Genomic DNA, 27217 nt, shown 5'->3' on the forward strand with positions numbered 1-27217 from the left:
GTTTTTCTGAAAGATATTAATTGAAACACGCGTTTTATCTTTATTATACAACTATATTTATAATCGTTTTTCTTTGAAATTTATTTCATTTCATATCTTACACATATCGCAGAGGACTACATGTACTGTCTGTGGATACATATGTATATGTTTAGAAATAGAAGGAACGATTAAATATTTTCTATTATGTTATCAGTTACATTCTCTTTTACTTCATGTTCAATTGTTTTATGACATTCGCATTCGCTGTAGTATTTAAACGGGTTCGTAACACTTTCCTAAATAATCTAAATAAAATTCATGCCTGATTTCTAAAGTATCTTTTCACTGTTTCATAACTGAGAATGTTATGAAAGTTCTGTAGTTTTTCTATTTTTTACATTTGTTTAACATTGTTTTTTTGTGATGATAATAGATTTTGGAAAATTTTCTTCAATTTTTAATTTTTCAAGAATTGTTTCGTATTCCTTGTAATGTTTGTAAGAATAAAAAGTGCTGTAGAAAGAAGAGAACAACTGATTCAGAATATGAAAAAAATATTAATATATCAGTTTAAATTAAATCTATTCTCTTATTTTTACAGATGTAGTTGACAGTAGTTAATAATTATTTAATTGATAAATTAAAGTCATTGAATGACAATAAAGTGTCGTTATCCGAAATACTAGTAATCACGGCATGACAAATTCAGATAGTTTATCATATTTGGTAGGGAAAGAATAAAGAAAAAAATATCTTAAATAAAGTAAAAATAAAATATTTTTATTATACAAAAATAAAAATAAAAAATCTAATAACGAGTTGCGTAACTTACTCGGCAAAAGAATAGACATCTGTTAAGATATTTTATTTTAAAAACTTTTTATATTATTAATTATTATAAAATGACAAAAAGCTTAATTTTGAGGGTAGAATTGAGTTTTATTTTTAAAAAAATTGTAAATGCTAATAACGAGTAAAATCTTTATTAAGTCCGACCCAATCGAGATATAACACGTGACGTGCCACTATATCCCCACTCCTCGACCTTTAACCACCAAAATTTAAGTGTCAATTTCCTCAATACTCAAACCTTTCTGCAAAGTTTCAGAAATTTTCGACTAAAGGCTCAGGAGTTAAGCTTCAAACAGGGTGAACAAAATTGTGCCCCATACACACAAACATCCACACATACAGAAAAATACCCGTTTTTTTGCATTTTTCGACGTTTCAATGTCTCCTGAGTCCAAAAATGTAAAAATCTTGGGGGTCATTTTTTAACAGATTGCCATATTATTGCTTTGTTTTATATAGTTTTTTTATACTTAATTCTTCTAAATCTCAAGCTTGTTTGATCGTCATAAAAGTTGAAAAATCTACTTCAGGTTGCATTTCTAATCACCTCAACATTGTATCTAATGCATCAAGTGCTTCATTGTGCGTAGGCACAGAGCATTTGATGCTATATTTAGAAGTCAGTGACTTATTAATCATGCTTTTTATTCGTACTGTAATAAATAAAAACCAAACACTAGTGGTAATAACGAGAGAACTCAATGGTGGATCTACAGAAGATCGCCAACCTTCGTTATTACGTTAAAACTTCATACTTTCTGGAATTAATATTCTCTAAAATCAATTTCGGTTTATCAATTTTTCGGATAATCGATACTCTATTGTATTGAAAATGTTCATACTTGATGGCAGAATTATTGACTAATTAATAAATGCTTTATTATTTAATGCATTAAAAATATATAAAATAATCCTAAAGTGATTGGCTTAAAATTTAATTCTAACATTTACTATGAAATGAAGACATTATTATAATTTTATTTTAAAATGTTATAAATTAAATTTCATTCAGAGTGTTATAAATAATTTTAAAAAATTGAAATCGAAATTTTTTTTGAGAAATTTTCTACATTTAAAATTAGTCTTTAACTATTGAGAAATTCGAGAAAAACTTGATAAATGAAGGAATTTTTGCAGTTTAAAACTAAAAACAAACTATAATTGAGTTAGACCAAAGGATTATGGAATCAGTTAAACCTGTCAGAAACACAAGATAGAAATATGTGACAAATGTTATCGACTTCATCAATCGAAATAACTATTTAAAATCCCTCCTATTAACCATTTATTTTTTATTTTTTTCAAATAATGCAAAATCGAAAAATGATCGTTTTAAAAATTCAAATTCGACACGTCCGAGTCGTCTACCCGACAAAAATTTAATTCCCAAAGCCTACTGGTGACAAACAGTCGACATAGTTGTCAGTATAGACCGCATATTTTCATCCATTGCCCTCTTTTATAAATATGGCAGATCTTAAAGATGAAGCGAGCAGACGTCGCCAAGAAAATATTTATTTAAATAGGAACCGAGTTTTTGATGAGTAAAAATTCCAATCGCCAACTAATTGGAAGAAAAAAATGTTGATCGATTGATGATTCAAAGTTCTGACATTGGAAAAACTTTTTCTAAAGTTATGGGTCTTTCTACGATTCTGCACTCGTCTTCATTTTAGTACTAAGTTCCTGTTTGCAGGTGACACCAGTTTGATGCATGTGGATCCGTTTTATCGATTCAAACTTAGGAAAAATTTGTTATAATAATAATAATTATTATTTTTTCTACAGGTAACCAAACATCAAAGGTATCAAGACTATATTAAAGGTATGTTATTTTAATTTAATTTAAATATATTTAGTAATTTTCTTTTAATTCTTAACATTTCACCTTTAATGCTTCTTTTTTCTACTTACTAATACAATAATATGAAATTACAATGCAATTTTTGAGTCATGGAAACTAAATAACTGTATAATCATTTATTGTGATGAATTGCAAATTGTTCGGTACTTTTCTTATATTTGTTTGATCGTTTTATTGAAAATTTATTCCGAGTGCATTTATTCTGTTTAATTTAATTATTTTATTTATCTACTTAATTTTCCCTATTTAAACAATGTATTAAGTCTTTTGTTTTATTTTATTTCTTCTCAAATAAAATTCCTTTTTCTGTCCGTTTTACTAATCCTTTTAATAAATTTAATTTTAATCCAGTTTAATTATATGTTAGATTAAGTAAAATTTAATGTATATTTTTTCTAAATTAAAGGGTTTTTTTGTTAGATATAAGCTTAATATTCATAACAATGCAAGCTCTTCTTGATTAAGATGTCAAGCCAAAACATCGAAGAACAAACGGAAATGACGTCACCCAGCGATGACTTCGACAGAGGAAAACACAAACGTCACGTAACTATTCGTGACGAAGGTTACTTTTCGTCGTCCAGCACACCCAAACCAGCACGTGAGAATCCAATTAAAATCCATATTTACTACTATTATTTAAAGAATAACTTTTAATAAAACTTTTGAAATATTATATATATATAATAATTTAAACATTGCTTACAACGAAGAATATTTTACTTAAATATTATTTAAATTTATGACTTTATTTACTACAAATTTTACAATTTTAATAACAAATTTATCTTACTCTCATACCTCGCCGATGTAGGAATTGATAAGAAAAAAATGTCTGCTAATTCTCACGAGACATTGTCAATTCTAGATTTCGTTTTTCCCCTTTCTCTGTTATCAATAAAATAAATTGATAAGATATTATACAACCTTCGATTTAAAAAATTAACGTTATGAAGGAAGTAAGTAACAAATGTATATTCTATTTAGGACAAGGTACATCCGATTCTACGGAAATAGAATTAGAGAAAGAAACTGGATTTTCTGAAGTTACAAACAAAATACAATTACCAGACACGAATAATGTTAACTCTACATCGAATCGTCCAATTTGGAATAAAAAAGCTGATTTCTTACTTTCAATTATCGGTTTTGCTGTCGATTTAGCTAATGTTTGGAGATTTCCCTATCTTTGTTACAGAAATGGAGGAGGTGAGAATTTATTACCTTATTTTATTTATTTTTAAATTTATTTAACTAATCGATACGTTTAGCAGCGATATAACTAATTCGTTACGTAATTAAATTGATACGGTACGTATACGTATCAACTAGTGACGTAACGTGGAAGAGTCGTTTATACTTTGAAATGAGCGTAAAATAACGTTATATAAGAGCTAAATATTTAATTATAAATATTTTAAAAGCTTAATAAACATAAATGGAATTAATACGATTTTATTTATATAATTTTTAACGCGTGATTTAATGTCTTTTAATAATTTAATTTAAATTTTTTAAAAGCAATTATGCATCATAATTATAAAATTTCGAGTTAAGTTGGAAGAAATTTTATATTTATTAATTTTTTTTATTACGACTGAAAATATTACAATGCATTCGAATTTTTAAAGTGAAATTTTTATTTATAAAATACCTTAAAAGATATGAAATTGACTTTAGAGTTGTAAAATTTTTAGTTTTTTCCAATAAAATATTATATTTTATAGAAAATTTTATGTAAAAATAAAACTAAAAATAAAAAATTTAATAATTTTCTTTTGCTTTAAATTATTCGTAAAATATTCAAGAAATTATCACAAATTATCAGATTTATTCAAGAAATTCTATGAATAATTTTCAGTTATACATTTTAATCTATAGCAATTAATTGTAGAAAAATTTTAAATTATTATAAATAATTTCCCGAATATTTATTTAAAACATTTTTATCATCACATTATTTAATTTTTTCATAGAATTATTGCAATAACTAACTTTATATGAATATATAGCACATGTTAACAAAGTTCCAAGGATTAATTTTGTTGATTAAATCAATATTATGACCATACAAATAATTTTGGGTCTTTTCAGGATTATCCTTTTTAATTGTCCAATCAGAGACAGATGGTAACAACTTAAAACCGACAAATGACATTAAAAAAATACATACAATACAATTGACGCCGACCTTTTCTTTGAGGATCCGACGCCAAGAATACAGTATCACAATTCTTCACAATATCACTTAGGTAAAAAACAGTTGTATTTATATCCATCTGCTGACCTCTGGCGGAACTCTGGAACAGCTTCTTAATTTGCATATCTACATTATTAACAAAGTTCCAAGGATTAATTTTGTTGATTAAATCAATATTATGACCATACATATGACCATCTGTCTCTGATTGGACAATTAAAAAGGATAATTCTGCAAAAACCCAAAATTATTTGTATGGTCATAATATTGATATAGCACATATTTTTAACTATACATATATGTTTTACACGTGTTTATACGTTATACATTTGCGTGTTTTTACATAATTTTATTAAAAATAAATAAATAAAACTCTCGAGATATTTACTAAAATACAATTTAAAAATTTTAAGCAATTTTAAAACATTACTCTTTTGAAATTACAACGAGAAGAATGAGAGGAAAACGTGTGACCTTTAAATAAATATATATATATATATTAAGAAACTGATGTGTGGCATAAGACCACCTTTTTTTTTTTGTTATATTTTAGAAGTTTCGAACATAGAAAATTCAATAAGTTTATTGAATTTCTGTGTTCGAAATAGCTTTAACTCGTATAGGTTTGTATTTAGCATTTATTTATAGTGCTAACTCAAATAATTCCAAGTAATCTTTGATGTCAGTAACAATTGAAGTTCCAAAATTTTGAGAGTTTTTGTGATTTCATTAATAATCCACTTCATAAAGTTTTTACTTCGTAACTGTAAGGGGTAAAAGATCAAAAGAAAATAAATGAAGAACTGATGAAAGAAAGACCGCAAAATGATCGATAATATTTTCCTCCAAAACATATCGTTTTTAGAAAAAAAAATTAATACAGAATTTTGTATTTTAAAAGGAAATTTATGAAGGACTTAAATGAGCCTACTGTCTTTAATGTATGAAAACGATAATCATCTAACGTCAATTTATCCATCTTTGAAAAAATATATAATCGATTTATATCAAAAATCGAATGGCAAACTAATAAAAATCATTTTAAAAATTAATTATTTACTTAATTTTTCTAGTAAATTTAATAATTTTTTGGTTAAATAAATGAACTTTCATAATAAAATAAAACTGGATAATTAATATTTGAATTATTTAATTTATATTGTAAATATATATACATTTTAAAATTGTTTTATAAGTTTAATTCTATAAATAATTTATATATTTTTAGGAGTATTTTTAATTCCTTACACTTTGATGTTGATATTTGGGGCATTACCTTTATTCTACATGGAATTAGTTTTAGGTCAATATAACAGATTAGGGCCTATCAGTATCTGGAAGATATGTCCGCTTTTTAAAGGCAAGTTATTCATTTATATTTTTATGTTTAATTATTAGAATAAATAAATAAAATTTATCGAAATTATAAGCTATATTTTCACGCATTTCCTATAAAATAAATTAATTGGCAACTTATTTTACAAATATAATGTTAAAAAGATAAAATATAGTTTCTTTTGGACATTTGTCAATATATTTTAAAATACAGCGTATACACGAAAACAGTATAAATGTTATTATTTTTATAAATTGTCTATATATATTTCTGATTTTTTTCCTTTAGAATCTTTAGGTGAATGAAATGTAAATATAAACTAAGAATAAAGTATTGTACATAGAATATTAATAAAGAATTATATTATCAGGTGTAGGTTATTGCGCTGTACTAATCTCATGGTATGTGTCATTCTATTACAATGTTATAATATGCTGGGCATTATTTTTTATGGTATCATCAATAAGTCCACAATTACCATGGATTCACTGTCAAAACATTTGGAACACGGAAACGTGTTTAGAAAGCGCCGACGTCAATGGAACTTTACCGGGAAACAGAACATCACCCGTTGTGGAATTTTTCGAGTAAGTGTTTATATAAACTGTATTACAAGTATAAGAAATTATATTTTTTCATGTTATAATTCTATGTACGCATTCTTAAAATCAATACATCTTGTTGGGATTAACCGATAATATATTTCAAATGGAATTTATTTTTATAAAATTGTTTTATTTTTGAATATATTTTAAAAAATAAATAAATTCCAAGCATAAAATATTTGTTTATTTATCAATTTTATTTTTTATTCTTTAACAGCAAATAAAAAGCTCCTTATTAGATAATGAAAAAATTATTTTTAAATTTTTAAATAAATTTTGAAATTTTATTATTCTCTTTATTCAATATTAATGAATAATAATAATAATAAAAATCTTTCGTTTTTAATCTTTTCTAATAATATTGTTATTATTTTTTTAAGTTTAAAATTTTTTATAAAAAAAATCTTTATGTTATATAATTATTGATTTATGCTACAAATAAAATCGCAAAATAATAATGAAAAATTTCGAATTTTTCAAATATATTTCAACCAATTAATTAAAAAAATATTTTTCTAATATTACTTATAAATTTTCATTATAACATGCAGGACTGAATTATATAGAAATTAATAAAATGCAGCAAATAGTGTTGTTTTCTCTTAGATTTTTTTACTATTGTTTATTTTATTTATAAAGTTTTAAAATAATTTCCCAATAATAAATGAAGTGCAACAAAACGAACACAATTAATTCACATATCTTCCTATCCGATCTTCACATTTACAGAAACTCAAAAATATTTGTTACAATACAAATTTCGGTTAATGTTACCTATGGTTCCAAGATGGCGGCTCGTCTGATTCCAGCAAGGAAATAGTGGGGACGCAACGTTCTAACCTAACCTAATCTATTCTAATAATTTTGTTGGTAATAATTATGGTAATTTATTAGAATAGGTTAGGTTAGGTTGGAACGTGCGTCTCCACTGTTTCCTTTCTTCTATTTGCTGGAATCATAGACGAGCCGCCATTTTGGAACCATAAGTAACACTAACCCAAATTTCTTGAGTATTAAGAAAAGTCTGTATTTTTTAAAATTGTTATTTAAAACATATAGTACAATTTTTTAACACTGTTTTGACTTTTTTAATGCATAGAAGGCTTCAAAAATAAAAGTGGACAGACCACTTTTGAGTTTCTGCACACGTCAGATAAACTTAAAAATCAATTTTTATTATTTACATAAATTATATTTAACTTAAATGTTTATATTTCCATATAATCGTTCTAATTATTTTGCATTATATTCAGTTTAGGTTTACTTTTACCGATGTAGTCTTTTTCTTTTCTATTTTTTTTTCCCTCTCTCTCTCTCTCTCTCTCTCTTTCTTTTTATCTTTTTTTATTTTCTGTCAAAATGTATATCTTAAGAACTCGATCATCAAAGAAAAACCCAGTTGATTGAATTTCCTTGCAATACACACAAATTATTTTTGAGTACTTCAATCAATTTAAAAAGAAGTGACCACCGTTTTAATGGATTATGCAGTACGTCGCTGTACGTATCATGCATAAAATAAAAGAATAGAACTGCATCAATTTAAAGCAATATAAATATTGAAGAAGACAGAATTTTTAAACAGAATTTCCTACAAGAAAATTTTTTTTAATGGTCATATATCACGAGACAATACTCAGCTTATCATTTTGCAAACTAATCAATTGTAATACAAAAATTAAGTGAAATTCTATTGAATGTAATACAAAAATTAAGTGAAATTCTATTGTTAAAAAAATTTTCTATAAAGACGAATAATAACAAAATGAATATTATTCGTCTTTATTTTACAATAGAATTTCACTTAATTTTTGTATCTTCTGTATTTTAGGCCGCGACTTTACTAGCCGTAAAAGGGCCGTAAAATCCCTCGCCGTAAAAGCTTTTAATCACGTGACCATGATATTTTACGCCTGAGCAGGTCGTAAAAGCTTTTACGGTGAGGGGTTTTACGGCCCTTTTACGGCTAGTGGAGTCGCGGCCTTACAATTGAAAAACTTGAAGATTAATCGAATACAACATACACGATTTTACAAGTTTTTCACTACAAAAAAAAAACAATAAAAATTATTTGTTCTTGTAGTGATTTATATTAAACAATAAATAATAATTTAATTAATTTATTTCTTTTTTATTAAATTTAAATATCAACAGATTTTTAGCAACTTAAAACTATGCAATTTCAATATTTTATAAAAACTTGAATTCTGGAAAAATATTTAAAAGAAAAAAAACATTTATTCGTGTTTGTAAACTTAATTAAAAAAGTAAGTTTATTTTTTCTGTTGATGTTTGTTTAATGTTGATTATAAAGAACATTCACTTTGAAATTTAACTCGTGCATCATTATTATTATAAAAATCATCGGTAATGAGACAAAAAGTAAAAATCTTTAAACTGTAATTACTTTTGAAGCTAGAAAATTGCCTTTATTCAAATTATTCGAACATTGTATATAATTTTATTTAATGTTTGACGCCGTGTCTAATTGAGAAGTAGATTTTTTGACATGAATCGAAACTGATTTTGGAAAATGAGGTTAAACTCATTATACTAAAAGCAGTTTAATGGCTTGTTTGTTAAATATTTTTTTATATATTAGCCATCAAGTATTTTCATTTCTTTCATGTATTATTCATAAATGAAAGTTATTAACGCAAAAAAAAAATAATTTTATATTGAAACTCTAAAAGCTTGAAAAGCTTCCTACTTAAGCAAAAGATTAGAATTTTAAGTTTTTTTTCATAATTTGAATTTTTTTCTTTCTTTTTAATAATTTTTAAACGAAAAAAATATTTATAGATAAAGAATTATCTTGTTGATATGCTATAAGAGACTTATTCATTCGTCTTTTGTTGTTGGTATAAAATTACCTTTTATGTTTTCGTTATGAAACCACTGCTTTGTATTATTAGGAGAGATTTATATTTCAATTTTTCCTAGTTATAAATTTTAACAATGATCTTCTATCTAGAATATAGGAAGTTACCTATACCGGTATTATATCGTATTTTTTAATAAAAGTTTCAAAAGAATTTTAAAGGTCATTTAACGAACGTATTTCAAGTCTCGTATCGTCATAAACACCCAAATATGTCTGTCAAGGTCCGTATCTATAGCAAAGATCTATAGCGGTTTTTTTACGTGAAAAAGCATCTCGTTATGTCGAATTTTTATTAAATTAAGGCTTTGAGTTGGAACAAAATATGCTCTGTTATTTAATATGTTAAAAACATGCATTTAAATTATATAAATTATCTTTCTAGAATGAGTTGATAGCAATAAAACTAACAGTTCTTAATGATACTTTAATAGTCGAGAGGATGATAATTAATTCTTATTCAGCGAAAATAATATAAAAATATAATCCAATTCAATAAATATAGTATGTAGAAATATATGCAAATGTTAACAACACTATTTATACATCGTGTTAGTTAATAATTTTATTTAGCTTTTTTTAGAGGTTTAATTCGCTTATATTCTTATATTTTATTATTATGAAAACACTTAGCTTGTGTATCTAAACGAATTTATATTAAATTTCGTGCTTTAAATTATTAGAAATTAAAGTTTATTTATGTTATTTGTAAAATCTTTTAAGAGTAATAATTTATTGATATTTTGTTACGTTGGGAATGATTCTATTTGGGCAGTGGAGTGCGTTGTATTTTTCTTCTTCGAAATGTTTTGATTAATTAAAACGTTCCGCTATTTTTGATTTCTTTCATATAATTTTTGTTTCGTATCCTTTTTTACAATGCATTATTTCATATAAACTACGTAAATTTTATATTCATTTTTATTTAATTTATCGTATTTTATTTCAAATTACGAATTCGTAATTTCATGTTCTTATAGATCCTGAAAATTACTTATTGGGTTGCAATTTGAAAACATTATAGAACTGTAAATTCCCACTGTCTGTCTGTCTGTCCTTCCTTAATCTCGAGAACGGAATTAAATAGATGAAAGTCGAGATTAGATATGGGAACCCCAGGGAGAGAAGGCCTCAAATAACTATACAGGAACTTCCGATGCAAACCGGAAATCATGTTATTTCCCCCGAAAGGTCTTAGACGACTGGCACGACTCTATTGTTAAAGGAAACGTATGATGTACGGGGGCAAGCCACTACTAATTTGAGATAGAGAGCATATATTGTATTTTAAATTAAATAAATTAAAAATTGTAGTCCAATAATTGCTCGTTTCTATTAGACTATGGTTAATATGAACAAAGCATAATACAATATAACATAACCTATAATTATTTTTTTCATAAAATCCATATTTCTTAATAAATACGTTACAAAAATCTTTGTACTAGTAGATTTTTAACTAAATTTTTTATTTCTGACTATATAAATACGTTTTAATTGTATTTATTTTCTGTATAGCAAGAATTATTTTATATATTTTTATATTAAATCAATTTTTTTCCAAGGCGAGAAGTATTGGAACTGCACTTGAGTGAAGGGATTGACGATTTAGGCTATCCTAAATGGCAATTAGTGTTGTGTCTTCTTGCCGTGTTTATTATAATATATTTTGCGCTTTTTAAAGGAGTTCATTCCTCTGGAAAAGTAAGATTTAATTTTATTTATATTTTAAAATATTCATAATTGAATATGTGAGAAATTCAATGATATATACTAACTTGAAATTAAATTTCAGGTTGTCTGGGTAACCGCTACAGCACCTTACATTATCTTAACCATTCTTCTATTCCGTGGGATTCTTTTGCCTGGAGCGAAAGAAGGAGTGATATATTATATTAGTCCTGATATAAGCAGGCTTTCAGATTCTCAAGTAAGAAATTTAACTTGAATAATATTGTATCTTAGGTTATCGGTTTCGATCTAAATTCAAAATAATTACAGATTAATTTTATAATCAATTCTACAGATTATCTATTAATTAATTAATATTTTATGATTAATTCTCACTATAAAATATTTATAGATAGTTATAATTCACTTTCCTTCATAGTGAGCGACTATCTGATCACTTATCTTGAAAAGTATTCGGGTTCGAATTCCTGACACTTGTGGTTTTAATCTTATAATTAATTTTTTCGTGATTTTTCCCCTTAACTCTTAAAGCACAATCTGATTCCAATTGAGCGGAAAAGCTTAAGATCGATAATATATTGTAGAAAGTGCTGAAAATCACATATAAAACAAAATTAGTCATACAGAGAAAAATTCTTTGACATTGTGAGGTATTCTCAGAGCCATCGAGGGTATCTAACAATATGCTTTAGTCACTTTTTTTTTCTTTTTTGAACAAATGAAATAAAGTAGGGGTTTCATTATGATCCACCAAGTTTGGACTATTATTTCGACTAACTTCCTTTTTTCCAAGAAATGCTAAGCTGCCACCTAGAATTTAGACGATAGCTCAGTCATTTTTTGGAAAAAAAAATTGGAGTTAATGAAAATAATAATCCAAAATGGGCCATAATGGGGTCCTCTACCTTATATAGTATGTTTCTCTATTAATAAAATACAATCTTAAATGTCTTATTTTCTCTTAGTAAAAATGACTTTATAGAGATAGATATCATTACTGGCCTCTAAATTTTCCCTTCCCTGACGGCTCTCCTACTCTTTACACTCCTAGATTTGGCTGATCTCTAGTTTTTGATTTTTTTTTTTTTTTTTACAATTTAGTTTAATCTTACAACACATTTCTAAAATTAAAATAAATTATATGAAATTAATAAAAGTTTACTTCAGTCCGAAAAACATTTCCCCCATCTTTTTACAAAATTATTTTACTTATATTTAAATAAATTTTAGTTTTGTTATTTAAACTTACGTATTACAAATCTTTAGTTTTATTTTAATCATTTTTTTTTTAAATTTAAATTCGAATTTAGGTTTGGATTGAAGCTGCTGTGCAAGTGTTTTTTTCAGTAGGAGTTGGATTTGGTGTTCATTTAACTTATGCTTCTTATAACACCTTTAAAAATAACTGTTATAGGTATTATTATTAATTTATTTTACCTATTTTAATTTAAAAAATTATAATATATAAAAATATATATTTAATTCAAACTTTAGAAATTATTTTGAATAATTGTATAATTTAATATTGTTTAATATTCTTATTTATTAGTGTTTATATATAGAATAATCGACAAAGTTTTATATGCGATAGAAAAACATCTTTAAGTTTGTTTTTTAAATATAAAAATTGCTATTTATGGATCTGTTTTTTGATTGAATTTGCATAAATCATTTAATAATTATTAATTTCACCATCAGAATTTTCCTGATTGCAGCATGGATTTCAATAATTTTAATTAATTTAACTGTGTCGTAATTTCATTTTTTTTCTACATTGAAACTTTATGAAGTTTTAATGAATAATGAATTTTGAATTTACAATAGCTTATTTGATTCAATAAAAATAAAAGATTTGATAAAATAAATCCTTTAATTCTGATAATCATAAGAATGCATAATAATGAATATCACAAAGACGTAAAGGTTTGTCATGTGATATTAAAATGTAAATCCTCTATTTTCTAAATTCAAACAGCATCATAAATAATATAAATGAAGATAGGTGTATTAATTATAATAAACAATATAATTAATTGAATATTGTAATAATTGTGTGATGTAAATGAATATTGTATATATTTAATAAATATACTGTTATACATTTTTCAGAGACTGCATCATAACCACAGCAGTAAACAGTTTTACAAGTCTTTATAGTGGTTTTGTCATATTTGTTTATTTGGGTTATATGGCCAATAAACATGGTGTACCTATTAATAAAGTAGCTGCTGATGGACATGGTTTAGTATTTCAAGTGTATCCTGAAGCTCTTGCAACTCTTCCAGGAGGTTCCTTTTGGGCAGTTATTTTCTTTTTTATGTTATTAACGCTCGGTCTTGATAGTGCTGTGAGTATGTTAATTTTGAAGATATTGTTTATACTCATTATTTCTTTTTAAAATATACATTTTCTTATGGACTTTCAGATGGGAGGACTTGAATCTGTAATAACAGGATTAATGGACGAGTTTAGGGACTATCTGCAATGCAGATTTAGTAGACAAATATTTACCGCTTTTATTATATCCATATCTTTTTTTATTGGAATAATTAATGTCACCAGGGTAAGCTAATTTTTTTATTATTATAAAACGTTAATTTTCTGGAAACAGCTATATTTATTCAAAGAAATGAAATGAGATATTCGTTAAGATGTTTGTGTAGAAATCTAACTTTTATTCATCGAAGATTTGAATTGCATTAGGTCATAGTTATTCCCTTCCATATTTTTTCCTTATTTTAATATTTCTTTCGATAAACATAATGAATGTACAGATAAAAAGACAATTGACTTTTGAGCCATCTTGCATGTGTCTACTTGCTTGATCAATTATGGAAGGTTCAAACGTAATGAATTAATAGGACAATTCGAAGATTAAAATATGGTAAAATTGCACAATATTGCACATATTTTAATAATAAACTAAAAAGAAAATCACATTTCTAAAATTATTAACATGAAAAAGTAATTTTTACATAGATTTTTGAATTAGTAAAAATATCATCAATTTTTAAAGATGAAAAATTCACAAATTCTATATCATTTGATTATGTAAAAAATCAATTTTATTTAAATTTATTATTGTTAAATATATGAAATGTGAGATATACACAAATTTATTCTCTAGTTAGGTTTTCAAATTTCATCTGTCCTGAACGACTTTTCTTCGTAACTTTAGTAGGCAATTTTCTTCATGAAAGTTTATCCTACAGGAATATGTAGTAGGTTTAAATGCTAAAATTCGATTAGGTATCGATCAATCAATCGGTCGATTAATTTATTAATTCCTTTAAGAGTTAGAACCCCTTAAAATTCGATTAGGTATGTCATAAAGTTGTAAATTCTTCAATTTACAACTTTACAATTCTGTCTCTTTCGAAATTTTTGTAAAATTTTTAATTAAGAAGTTTCAACATAATATAAAATTTACTCTTATTAACCCTGGACGATAAATTTATTTAAAAGTCATCCTTAGAAGTGATACAAGGACTTCGTAATTGTCCTTCTAACATCGCAGGTACAGTACAACGTCACACGGCTGAGTCGACCTTTATTTTGAGGTTCTTCTCCGCCTTAATATGTAAAAATTGTGTTAAAAGTCCATCTGGTGGCAGTACAATTTAAAAATTACAAATTTTTCGCCAGATTAATTTTAAAAACAATTTTATTTAAAACTATTACGTACGGTACGTATGAATTTTAAATGAATTTCTAGTCCAAGTTTATTTTTATTAAGTGTAATTTTAAATTGTATCGCCATTAGAGGAACTTTATAGACAATTTAATCCTATTGAGGAGCCTCAAAATTCAGGACGATTTTACCTTGTGACATTGTGGTGTAGAACAATTGTAGACCTCGTGTTTCTTCTACACGTGAAGTTTAAAATTTACAGTCTGTTGTATCTTTTATTTAAAGGCATTGTAAACAACTATAACAATTATAAAAAAAAGATGAAGATAAATATTGAGCTTTTAAGTTCAATATTTAACTTAATCTCTTTTCATCGTAATCGTTAAATCGGGGAAGTGCAAAGAATGAAATAAATATGATTGAAGTTTGCGTAAATTTTTTACTTCGTTAATATTAGAATTTTCTTTACGACTACGGCAAGAAAAATTACTTTTCACAATCACTCTTAAGTTAACAATTAATTGAAAAGTAAATATAATATCTTGAATTAAATACTTAGCATGCCTATTCATTATGTTTAACCTTGTTATAATACAAAAAAACGAGTCAAATATTTGATTTGATATTGTATTCACTCTTCAGCTAATTATTTATAATAAGATTGATATTATTTTTAAGTGAAAAAAATAGTTTTTGTTATCTTAGCGGAAGAGCGATTTGGTATTTAATTTGTCCAATTTAACCACTTTGTATGCCGTAAGATACTTAAAAACTAGAGAAAATATATTTTAAAAGTTTAATTTTTTACATTTTAATGCTATTTTTTAAATTAATTTTATATATTTTTGAGAAATACTAAATCTATATCCACTAAAATATACATACATTGAGGCAATAATGATAAAAGACGGACTTAACTAATTTTCATTCAAAGTTATTCGATATAAATGATTCATTTTAGTAATATATTGAGTTTTTATATTGTTATTAATTCTAAATAATACAAATAATATAAGTTTTATTATTTTCAAACCGTTCGTTGCTTACGTAAAGCATTAAATAAATAACATTCGTTAAACGGAAAATATTTAACTGTAATAAAAAATAATTTACTTTCTTCGTGAAATCTACTTATTTAATATAATACTTTTAAATGAATTATTATTATTTGTATAATATAAATTAATAGTTTTTTAATTATTCAATTCAACGAGAGAATTGGGAATGTTAACAATTAGAAATCGATGATTAAAAAATTAGATGAATTTAGAAATACAAATTAAATAATTGTAAAAAAGTTAGATTAAATTCAAAATTAAAAAAAATGTTTCCATATTCTTTTTTAATTTTTAGTTCTTAGTACTGTCTTCATTGTTTCTGGTTTTATTTTGATTCTTCCTAGTTCTTTCGTAGTGCTTTTTAGTTCTTTCTTTCTGTTCCTTGTAGCTCAGTCTTTTAATTCTTCCTTCTGTTCCTTGTAGCTAGTCTTATAGTTCTTCCTTTCGTTCCTTGTAGCTCAGTCTTTTAATTTTTCCTTCTGTTCCTTGTAGCTCAGTCTTTTAATTCTTCCTTCTGTTCCTTGTAGCTAGTCTTATAGTTCTTCCTTTCGTTCCTTGTAGCTCAGTCTTTTAATTTTTCCTTCTGTTCCTTGTAGCTCAGTCTTTTAATTCTTCCTTCTGTTCCTTGTAGCTCAGTCTTAGAGTTCTTCCTTGTGTTCGTTATGCAGCTCTCTCTTATAGTTCTTTCTGTGTTCTTCCTGTTGAGTATTTATACTCAACAGGAAGAACACTTATAGAAAGATGCAAAAAATTCAGGATGGCAGATTTTGTTTAGGGTGCAATCACTATATTTTGGCAATAAACCTTAAGATCTTTTGACTTCGATTCATTTTAAACATACCGCAACAAATTAATTTTCATTTCTATAATAAATATGTTATTTAACGGCGTCTGGTGAACTGAGTTGTGACTAAAATAGTGTTATTCCGAAAGAAGTTCTTGGTAGCATCGATCGTATATTTTGCACATATTTTTCAAGTATACTCGGCTTAAAGCACTATAAAATCTTCAGATAGAGAATTTAAGCGCTATGAATCAGAATGAATTCTAAATATCATAAAACACCAAAAGTTTTTTTTTGTTGTTATCCTACGGAGGATTTAACCTCTGCCTTTATATCTAATGGTTAAAATATGTAAACAGTGGCAGGATGATCTTCAAATTTATGTATTAACTTCGTTACAGTAGCTTATTAATCATTTTCGTAGGTATGTTTTTTTTTATTTGAAATACAATACTTTTCAATTGAAATAATTAAATAACTAAAGTATTATTAATTATAAGAATTGACTTAAGTTTTTAAAAATAAGGGTCAGTGTAGAAAGTTCTCCTGGGAGGCATCTCTTGATCTTCGCAGATCGTCCATACGTTTCTTACATCAATCTAATCCTATTTAAGAAAAGTTTATGTTGGGTTGTTTTCATTTTCTGACTTTTCGCCCTATGAACATCAACGAGTAAGAGTAAATAGCGTTTTCTTCCCATGCCCATTATGGGCTTGGCCAGATTCAAATGGAGCAACCAGATATTCGGGGCAGACCACCAATGAAAATTTTCTGAAATTTTAGCCCGCCTGTATTCAATATCGGTTCCTCAGGGCGCAAGGTTAATGCCTTAACTGCTCGACCATCCGGTTGTAAAATATAAAATAAAGTTTATTATCCTTATTAACATCGGTAATTAGAGGAAATAGCTAAAGAAAGCCATTATTACACATAAAATTTGAAGTAGAAATTAGTTTCTGAAAAGAAGAATGAACACGTTTATCATCATCGCGTTAAACATCCATTTTCATTTACGATTCTCATTAGAATATCTTTGCAATTAAAAAAAAATCATTGTAAATGGCAACTATCTATCATTAATTCATATTTAAAGGAAGATTCTTAAGTATAATTTTAATAGTTTATATTTAATCACGTTAATATTGAAAACATTAAAACATTTATCTAATCCTTAAAGTTTTAATTTCTTTAAATCGAGGCATTAGAAAATGTTAACGTAATATTTTCTAATAATTAAATTAAAACTAATAGACTTAGTCTTACAATTTGCCTTTATTTGTGATTAGTTACTTGTTAGTTTTACAATTGTATCTGTATTTATTGGGCTGTAATTTGAAGACAATTGTAGACCTATAAATTTTTTCTGTCCTTCTGTACTTCCTTAATCTTGAGAACGGTGTTAGATAGATGAAAGTCGAGACCAGATATGAAGGCCCAGATTAACTATATGCGTATTTCCGGCTAGACCGGAAGTCACGTGAGTTCGATTCAAAAATTTCTCCAGAACGGAGTTACGTAGATGACCAGCATGACTGTTGTTATCAGGGAAAGTATGATTTACAGGGGAAGACACTACTAATTTGAGATCGAGAGCATATATTTTAAATTAAATAAATTAAAAATATGATTTAAAACTGCAGCCCGGAATTGTGACGATGTTACAATAATTTTTGCTCGTTTCTTTTTGATAGTAAATGAAAATATTAGATTATTTGTAACTGGAAAGTTCTGTATTTAAGATATATATGATTTAAATTCTGCACATTCTTAACATTAAGAAGTTAATTATAAATAGAAAATTATTCAGATTCTTAGACAGATTTTAATATAAATTAAATATTCATTTGTCAGATTCTCATGCCAAGTATTAAATAAAAGACCTAGATAAATTATTATTCATTACTCTAAAATTTAATTATTAGATACAGTGATTTTATGTTTCCATCCTTTAAGTGCGGAAGCTTAAGATATATACAGACTCGTAATTAATTCGAAGACGATTTACTCGAAACAATTCCATTCATGTGAAAAATCCCATTTAAAGTAGATGAGAAAATATAATATAAATGTATCAGTAGCATTTTAAGAAGTCTGTTATTAACTGTTCTAAAAAAACAACTCCATTTTCTTTTACTCTTTCCGCCTTGTGAATACTAAGAGGACTTTTTTCTATACTTATTTTCCATACCATACCATTTTTCTCATACCGTCGCCCCTCTATGTGGTCCAAGCCCACAATGGAAAGACTGATGGCGTGTGACAGGACCCAACACATTCGGGATTCATCACCCATGAAAAATTCTTGGGGTATTCGACCGTCCAATGGCGCTTCATGAGCGCCTAAGCATATTTGAATTAGGGGTCCACACGTACAGTGTTGACTTCAGGCATATTTTTTTCGGGGAGAATTTGGAGGAAATATTTTCTTATAAAAGATTGGTTTGGGGGCTTCCTGTCGGCGAAGGCCCTAGTCAATTGCTCTTCTTTCCCGTAGGATAACGCGCCATTGTTGGCCGCTTGGATTCGATTCCGTGTCCCCCAGAGCCTTAACCGCTTAAATTCGGCAATTTTTATCCCAAATAACTTTATTGGTTAATATTTTTGGTGTTTTTATAAATTGATTAGGGTGAATCTTTCGTTCTTGTCATTGGTTATCGTTCAATTATTATGTTAACGATGAATTTATTGTGAATAATTCACTATTTATTCTGAGTTTGACGCAAGAATAAACGGAGAGAAAAGAAGCGACACTATAAAACCCTGTCGTGGCTGTAAGAAGCAGAGAGAAAGATTTGTATGATAACAGAGAGAAAAACAAACAAACAAAAAAGGATTAACGAATAGATTTTCTTGTGGTTAAAAATAGCATTATATAACATAAAATGAGAATGTAATTTAACAAACGAGCAAACGAGAAATTGCAGAGAAAATTTTCTTTCAAGTGTTTTTTTTTTTTGTTATTTTGTTTATTTAATCCTCAAGTAAACGGTTTTTATTGAACGAATTTACACGTTAAGTTCATTTAAAGTAGAACTTTTAACAATTTAATTTTAATAGTTAATCTATATCGCCTTACAGATTAATATAACAAGCATTAAAATATTTGACTGAACGATATTCTAAACTTTTAATATTTAAAATTTAATAAATTTACTTTAATTTTTTTTTATACTAAATTTTATTTAGTAAATAAATTAAAACATTTAACTGACTTAAGTAATACTGCAAATATCTAGAAAGAGAATTTAATAGTAGTTGTTTTTGCTTGTTCTCTTTCTTAGTATATAAAAAAATTCGCTATAAAAGCTAAATAAATAAATAGGATTGGCTATTATTTATTTTATTATCGATGAATCCTTTTTATTTTATTACGAACTTAATAAACTATAAAAAAAATTATGACATTATAGAAAATTAATCGACCAACCAAAATGTTTTTCTTTGTGGTGTTAAAGTCAATCAAATTAATCCAAAAATAATTTCGGATTTTTGTACTTTTTTTTTAGCAAGACAATATACAATTTTCTTTATTGAAATTTATAAAATATAAGAATATTATATAAAATTATAATTCGAATATAACTGAAAAAAACAGATATATTTTAGTGTCATCTTGTAACAATTAAAAATTTTCAGTTATTTTAGTAGAAAGTTATTATTTAAAACAGTATTTTCTCTCCCTGTAGGAGCAAAATACTGTTTTAAACAAGTATTTTAAGTTCCTTCATAACAGTAAAAACTTTGTTATTTATAGCCTATCTCACTTTAACGTGATAAAAATCACTGGCCAGTGATAGTTAGTGGCGGGTTCGCCCTGATCAACACGTTTAAACCTAAATAGGAGCCAATTTCCTATAGAAAATCCTTTTATCAGTCATCCTCTTGGCACCATGTATTGCGCCAAGGGATTCATCAGGATCCATGTATTGCTTTACTGTATCTTATCACCAAACTAGTTTTATCTCATTCTTTTATTAGAATATATTTTTATATTTATATTGATTTATTTTAAAATTATTCTAAATAAGACATTCTTTTAAAATTATATAGTTTTTGTTTTATAATTAAATAGTTTATCATCGTGTTTTTAGTTTTTTACACGAAAATACAATGTGTTTTTTTCGTTATTCGCTCAATTTCATTGTATCCTTTTACCGTTACATTTAACCGTTAGATTTTCTTCTGCCAATTTTCTTTTTCTGGTTCTGTTGTTATTAATCCATTCTACTTTTACTTTACTTTAGTTTAGTTTAATAAATTTTAATGGTTATTTCTCTTTCGCTCAAAAAAACCTCCTCACACACGAGGACTTCGAACAGTTTTGTAGTATATATCAACATTTTTCGATAATTTCTTAATTTATTATTATTATTATGTTGATTATTATTATTATTATTATTAAAATAACGTCAATAATTTGATTATTACAAATAATTTACATGGAAAATATCTATTAGATAAATTAATTTAGTTTTAAATACGAATTCTTCTCTCTATTTTGTACTAAAGACATCTTATTTCTATAAAATATTGGAAAGAGTTCTGTAAACTCTTTTGTGCCCAATAGTTTTTGGTACGTAGTGAATTTTGTTGAGCCACTTATGACAAAATAATAATCTTTATTAAATATTTGTAATTATTTCTATTAAGTGGGTTACTTTTTAAACATTTTTATGCTTTTCTCTATTATTTTAATAAGAATCAATAAATTTACTTTTATGTGAGTGTATTGATTGATCTTTTATAAAAGTGTATTGATCTTTCTCATTCATTGATTAAAAAGATTACGATTAAGTGAATGTACAACTATTCAATTAGTACTGTAATTCGAAATATATTGATATTTTATATAGCAAAATGTTTTATAATAAATTCTGTTTATGTAAACATGCAACAATTTTGATTTTAAACAGTCAAACCTCTCAACAGCAGCCATTGACGGGAACATTAAAAACGGTCGTTGTTCGGAAATGGTCGTTGCTTGGAGTTATTTTGTGTGCATATTTGTTCAAAAAAGAAAAAAAATATTATACGTTCCTAAAAAAATGGCCGCTGTTTAGAGGTGGCCTTATAATTATAATTAAATTTCACAAAAATTCGCTTATTGAGAAAGGTTAAAGATTTCTTTTTATATATTTCAGGATCGAAATAAAATTTATTATTATATATATATATATATATATATATATATATATGTGTGTGTGTGTGTGTGTGTGTGTTTCTTTACGTTTTATATCTCCAAATGCTTGTTTTGAAGTAAAATAAAATTGAGTGCATTTTATTTTAATATGCGAGAAAATTCCGGAATGAACATTTCCATATTCATTTCGTAAAAGAATTGGAAGCTGTCTAAGTTGATATGCTAAGTGCTGTCACGTAATCAGATCAAATTAATTAGAAAAATCGAAAGATCATAAGAAAAATATAAAAGAAATGTAAATATAGTTTTATAATGAAAATATTATTTTTTGCAATCGAAATTTAAGGCACAAAAATGCTTAAAAATGCAGTAATTCTTAAATATGCGGGAGAAAAGTTTACTAGAGTATGATGAAAGTTCTTATTTTTAAATTAAATAAAAAGTGAAATAATAAAACTTTATTTTAATCAACAATTTAATTTAGATCATCTCACAAAAATAACTGCGTATTTTAATTTTCAACATGTATTTATCCAGTATACACCATACAGTATGTATACATACAAGCAGAGCTTTAGGCAGAAGGTGTATAATTTCTTTACGATTCCTCCCCCGAAAATTGACGTTAGAAAAAGAAAATGAGCAAATTCTTGTAAGAATGACAATTATTTGAAGTAAAAAATTATTTTTTAGATTTATGTACAGTAAATACTCGATTTAACCGGACTAATTGGTGGAGGAGGGTGTACGCTATTGTCTAAAGTCCGTTAAAGCGAATGTGTTTTAAAGAATTTAATAAATAACTTAAAACGTTATTATAATGAACACATTAAGTAATTCATATTCATTAACCTTTTAACATGCTCTATTCTCAAATAAAAAAAAAAGTTTTATGGTTCAATAGGACAGTCTTTTTTGGTCCGTTAATTCCGAATTTCCTTAAGTCGGGATCTGTTAAATCAAGGTTTTACTGTATTTATTATAATATAGTACAGAGGGAAAAAAACATTATAACTTTCCTCAATGTAGGCCCTAGTTTGTATAACATATAACGAGAGGATATAAGTTATGACATTTTTACAAAAGCACAGAGTATACTGCTTATAACACTCTTATACTGGTAATAATAATAATTTTGTTAAACAATTGTGATAATTTTCTTAAATTATATTAATTTCTTAATAGAAATTTGTAATTTGTTCAAAGAATACCCAGTTATAACGAGTATGTTATCATGTAAACTTATAAAAGGAAAAAGTATAAAATAATCAATCAAAAATCATGTTTTATCTAATGTCTAGAAATCATAAAGGTTATAAGAATAATATAAAATTATTTAAAATTGATTAACGTCTCGTAAACTGTTTAGAACAGAAATATCCGATTAGTGAATAATTACCAGTAAAGAGAGATCGTAGAGAGAAATTATATCTAATCATGCTTAAAATCATAATCATTTTCTCATTATCCAATAGAGAAGCCGATCCCTCGTTAATTAAGCAATAATCAATTTTCAAAAATCTGATTAGAAAAAAAAATTATTAATTAATTAATTCAAAAATTTGTGATAATTGCATTAAAAATATTCGGCAAATTTATTGCCCGAAAGGGCATTAAATTACTAATGTTAACATGCATTAAGTTTATGGGGCATTTACAGATTTTAAAAACCCCCTTTTAATGAAAATTTTAATGTTAATTAATTAAGAATTTTGTTTAAATAATCTTTTATTTAATAAATAAGAATTTTTAATAATTAATTAGTTAATTATCATAATAAGTTATTTTAAAAATTAAATTGTATTAATAAGTTATTTGCATGAATATCAAGAAAAATTACTGTCAAACTAGATTAATTGTCCTCTTTTTTTTTTTAATTAAAAATGCTGTATAAATGATAATAACACAAGCTAGTTCAAAGCCAATGTGCTAATTTTTTATGTTATGAATATCGAATTAATTACCTATTTAAAATAAATTTTAAAATATTAAATTAAAAAAGAACTTTATTTAGAAAATAAAGATTAGATCAATATTTATAAATATTTAATTTAAAAATAAGAATTTATATATCAAATATTTTTAATGAAAACAGAATACCCAGTTAAACCTCTCAATAAAGGCCAAAGGAGGACACATAAAAAGTGGTGGTTGTTACTGTATTTTATTAGCGTAAGATCAGAAAAGTACAGTGAAACCTGCGTAAAACGGACTTGTACGCTACCGAATATTTTTTCCGGTCAGGCTAGTTTTACTTAAGTTCCGCTTTGGACAGGTTTTACTGTATTTGACAATCTTGATATTGTGGTGTGTAAAAAAACATTGCTGGCAAAACTTTATAACTGAATAGTTATTGACGTTATTCAGAATAAGATAGTATAAAAAAGATTTAATTCTTTATATAAACACTATGGAATCATGACGTTTTTAAAGAATTTTTTAAAAATATTCTTAAAAAGTAGTGTTTATCTAAAAAATCTAAAATTCAAAAACGACTTCAAGACTTAGAAACTAGTATATAACCTAGTAATATATTCTTAGTATGATAAATCATTATTGAATTTAATATTAGCAAAGTTTTATTTCTATTTTGGGTCTTTTCTGTTGTTAATTTTATTCTTCTTAATCCCTCATAGTATGCAATTATCACGTTCAAATTTGATCAATAAATTGATTGATAGTAATTGATTAAAATAATATTGGACGACTTTGAATAAATAAATAAATGTATTATGCCACGTTATTCATTATAATATATAAAATTTGAGTATTTTAAATTTAAAAATTTAAAGAAAAATATTTTATATGCATTTTCCCCCTTTACTTTCCTTAAAAGGGTCTGTTTATCCATACATATTGTACAGTACATACGCATGCATGTTTTTATCCATACCAGTTTCATATTATTGACAATATTTTTGATCTATCATAAATGAGGTGTATAGTTTCAAGTTCATCTTTTAAAAAAAAGATTAGCTAAACACTAGATCTTTGTTGTTTTGAAGAAAAAGCTTCAAATATAATCACCAAAGTAAGTTATGAGTAAAAAGGAAAATTGCCTAAGGTCCTCGCTAACAACGGTGCTTCAAACCAATCTTTTATAAGAAAATATTTTCCCCAAATTGTCTCTCAAAGAAAAATATCTGAAGTTAACACTGTACGTGGGGCGGGCCCCCTAATTTAAATTTCCCTGCGCCCCACGAAGCTATGATGCATCACCGATTACGAACAAACCAATTGAAATTTTTCACAATGTGTAAACCTCTTTTACCTCTAACAATTTTAACTTTATCTGTTATATCGTTTTTTTATAAAAATAAAATAAAACGTGTCTACTGTTGAAAAGTAAAATGTGGCAATTACATTTATCAACTAAAGTAGGTCATTGATGCTAGAGTTTCCTCGTTTTGGCAACCAGAAAACAAAGATTCCATTAATTCAGAGTACATTAATGTGTCTGAAAACGTATTAATTTATACTTTAACGCAATTTTATGATAAATAAATTGGTAGGAATAGCTAAAATATCATAGTTTTAATTATTTTAAATTGTTTAAATATCTTCGAATTTTATTCGGATTAAGTTAATTTTATTTTCTAAACACGAAAAGTTCTAATGCTTAATTATGTGTAGACTATTTTACTATATTTATTTTATATATTTTATAATAACGCATTATTTCTAACAAAATCCTAAAACAATAGAAGTTTTTACTGCGTAAAAGATAGAGTAACATCTTTTATTTTCTTCTTCTATGAAAAATTGTTTATTATTACCATTATTATCATTCTGAACATCTTTTTGTCAGAATTTATAATGTTATTATCAATATCATTCTATAAAGAAAGTCAGCGAAAACGTTTTAAAAAATTATTTGAATTTATCACACTAAAAAGTGTGATAAATTCAAAACTTACAAAGACTTTTGAATTTTTCATACGACTTTTTAAACATACTATTTATCAGAAAATGTATCTTAACTACTGTTATTTTATGAAAAAACCCCACGCTATTTGCGTATTCTTTTAACAAAATGATACTGGAAAAATTTTAATCGATCATAAGATTACGAGTTTCAAACATCGTAAAAACTTGAATAATTTACAGTTATTCTTCTTGTCTATAAATATAGTTTGTATATCCATTTAAAAGGTAAGTAAGGATTACTTAAACGTAGTTTTATCCTTTTAATCTTATTTGGAGTTAAATAAATGCGCTTGTTCGTCGAATGAATACAAATAAAGGCAAACGAATTTATTCGATTTGCTTGTCATGTTCAACAAATTCTCCGATTCTGCATTTAAAATATTATTGTAAAATAAATTTTTCATATAAAATTCATCTTAAACAGTCGATATTTACGATAAATTAAACTAGTCACAAACATGCCAATGTTTAGAATCTTGAAAAATCATATCTCTATCGTATAGGGTGACCCAAAACCACTGTGTTAGTTAACCACTGTGAAGATTAAATTTCCATCTTACTCGAACACTGAAATAATTAATCATATTTTTTAAAAACCATGCTTCCATAATTTCGTAAAGGAAAACACATTATTCTACGCTTACTTTACTATAACGTTTTCAATTACACACTGGAACACTTAAAGGAAAACGTGGATAACTGACATTTGTTAAGGAGTCTTTTAAAAGTGACTAGATCTTTGTACGTTTTGAATGATTGTGTATAAAATGAAAGTTTACGACAGAAACTACTTTTTCCTTCTAAGAAATCGATCGTCATTAAATTTCATTTAAAATATTTAAAAATGCTAACAAAAGACAAAATGTAAATTTATTGTTTAAATTATAAATAAATATCGTTCAGTTTCCTTAATTAATTAGAATCTTTAAAGTATAGTTTATCGTTTTATTAGACTTTTTCTTTTGGTTGAGATAGTGCACACTTTACGTCAATTTGACGTCATTTTTCAACTTGTTCATTGTAAAACTGGGGAGATGACGTCAAATTGACGTTGTAATGTACACTTTCTGGGAGAAAGGAACGAGTAAAGAATTTTCATTCGATTTAAATTAAAATTATTCTAATTTATCTCTAGATTAAAACTATGCGAAAATGCGTTTTACTTTAGAAGATTTATATATATATTTTTTTTTAAAATAAAAGTTGATATCTTTCATGTACTGTACCTCGCATAGTAATTTATTTGTATCTTTCAATTATTTTTA

General features: G+C 25.9%; 1 protein-coding gene across 3 annotated transcripts in view; it reads left to right on the plus strand.

The window, feature by feature from the left end:
* Positions 1-27217, plus strand: part of LOC136970469 (sodium-dependent dopamine transporter-like) — a 65194-nt gene that overhangs the window by 19925 nt on the left and 18052 nt on the right. For all 3 annotated transcript variants that reach the window (XM_067264912.1, XM_067264913.1, XM_067264911.1), the window contains exons 2-11: positions 2623-2659; positions 3119-3299; positions 3686-3907; positions 6127-6258; positions 6605-6821; positions 11286-11424; positions 11516-11650; positions 12723-12826; positions 13522-13759; positions 13838-13975. In XM_067264912.1, coding sequence (XP_067121013.1) covers positions 3164-3299; positions 3686-3907; positions 6127-6258; positions 6605-6821; positions 11286-11424; positions 11516-11650; positions 12723-12826; positions 13522-13759; positions 13838-13975 — 1461 coding nt within the window. In that variant the 5' untranslated portion in view covers positions 2623-2659; positions 3119-3163. The remainder of the gene's footprint in view (positions 1-2622; positions 2660-3118; positions 3300-3685; positions 3908-6126; positions 6259-6604; positions 6822-11285; positions 11425-11515; positions 11651-12722; positions 12827-13521; positions 13760-13837; positions 13976-27217) is intronic.

This window comes from Centruroides vittatus, unplaced genomic scaffold (genome assembly GCF_030686945.1).
Source record: "Centruroides vittatus isolate TY-2023 unplaced genomic scaffold, ASM3068694v2 contig_199, whole genome shotgun sequence".
Classification (NCBI taxonomy): Eukaryota; Metazoa; Arthropoda; class Arachnida; order Scorpiones; family Buthidae; genus Centruroides; species Centruroides vittatus.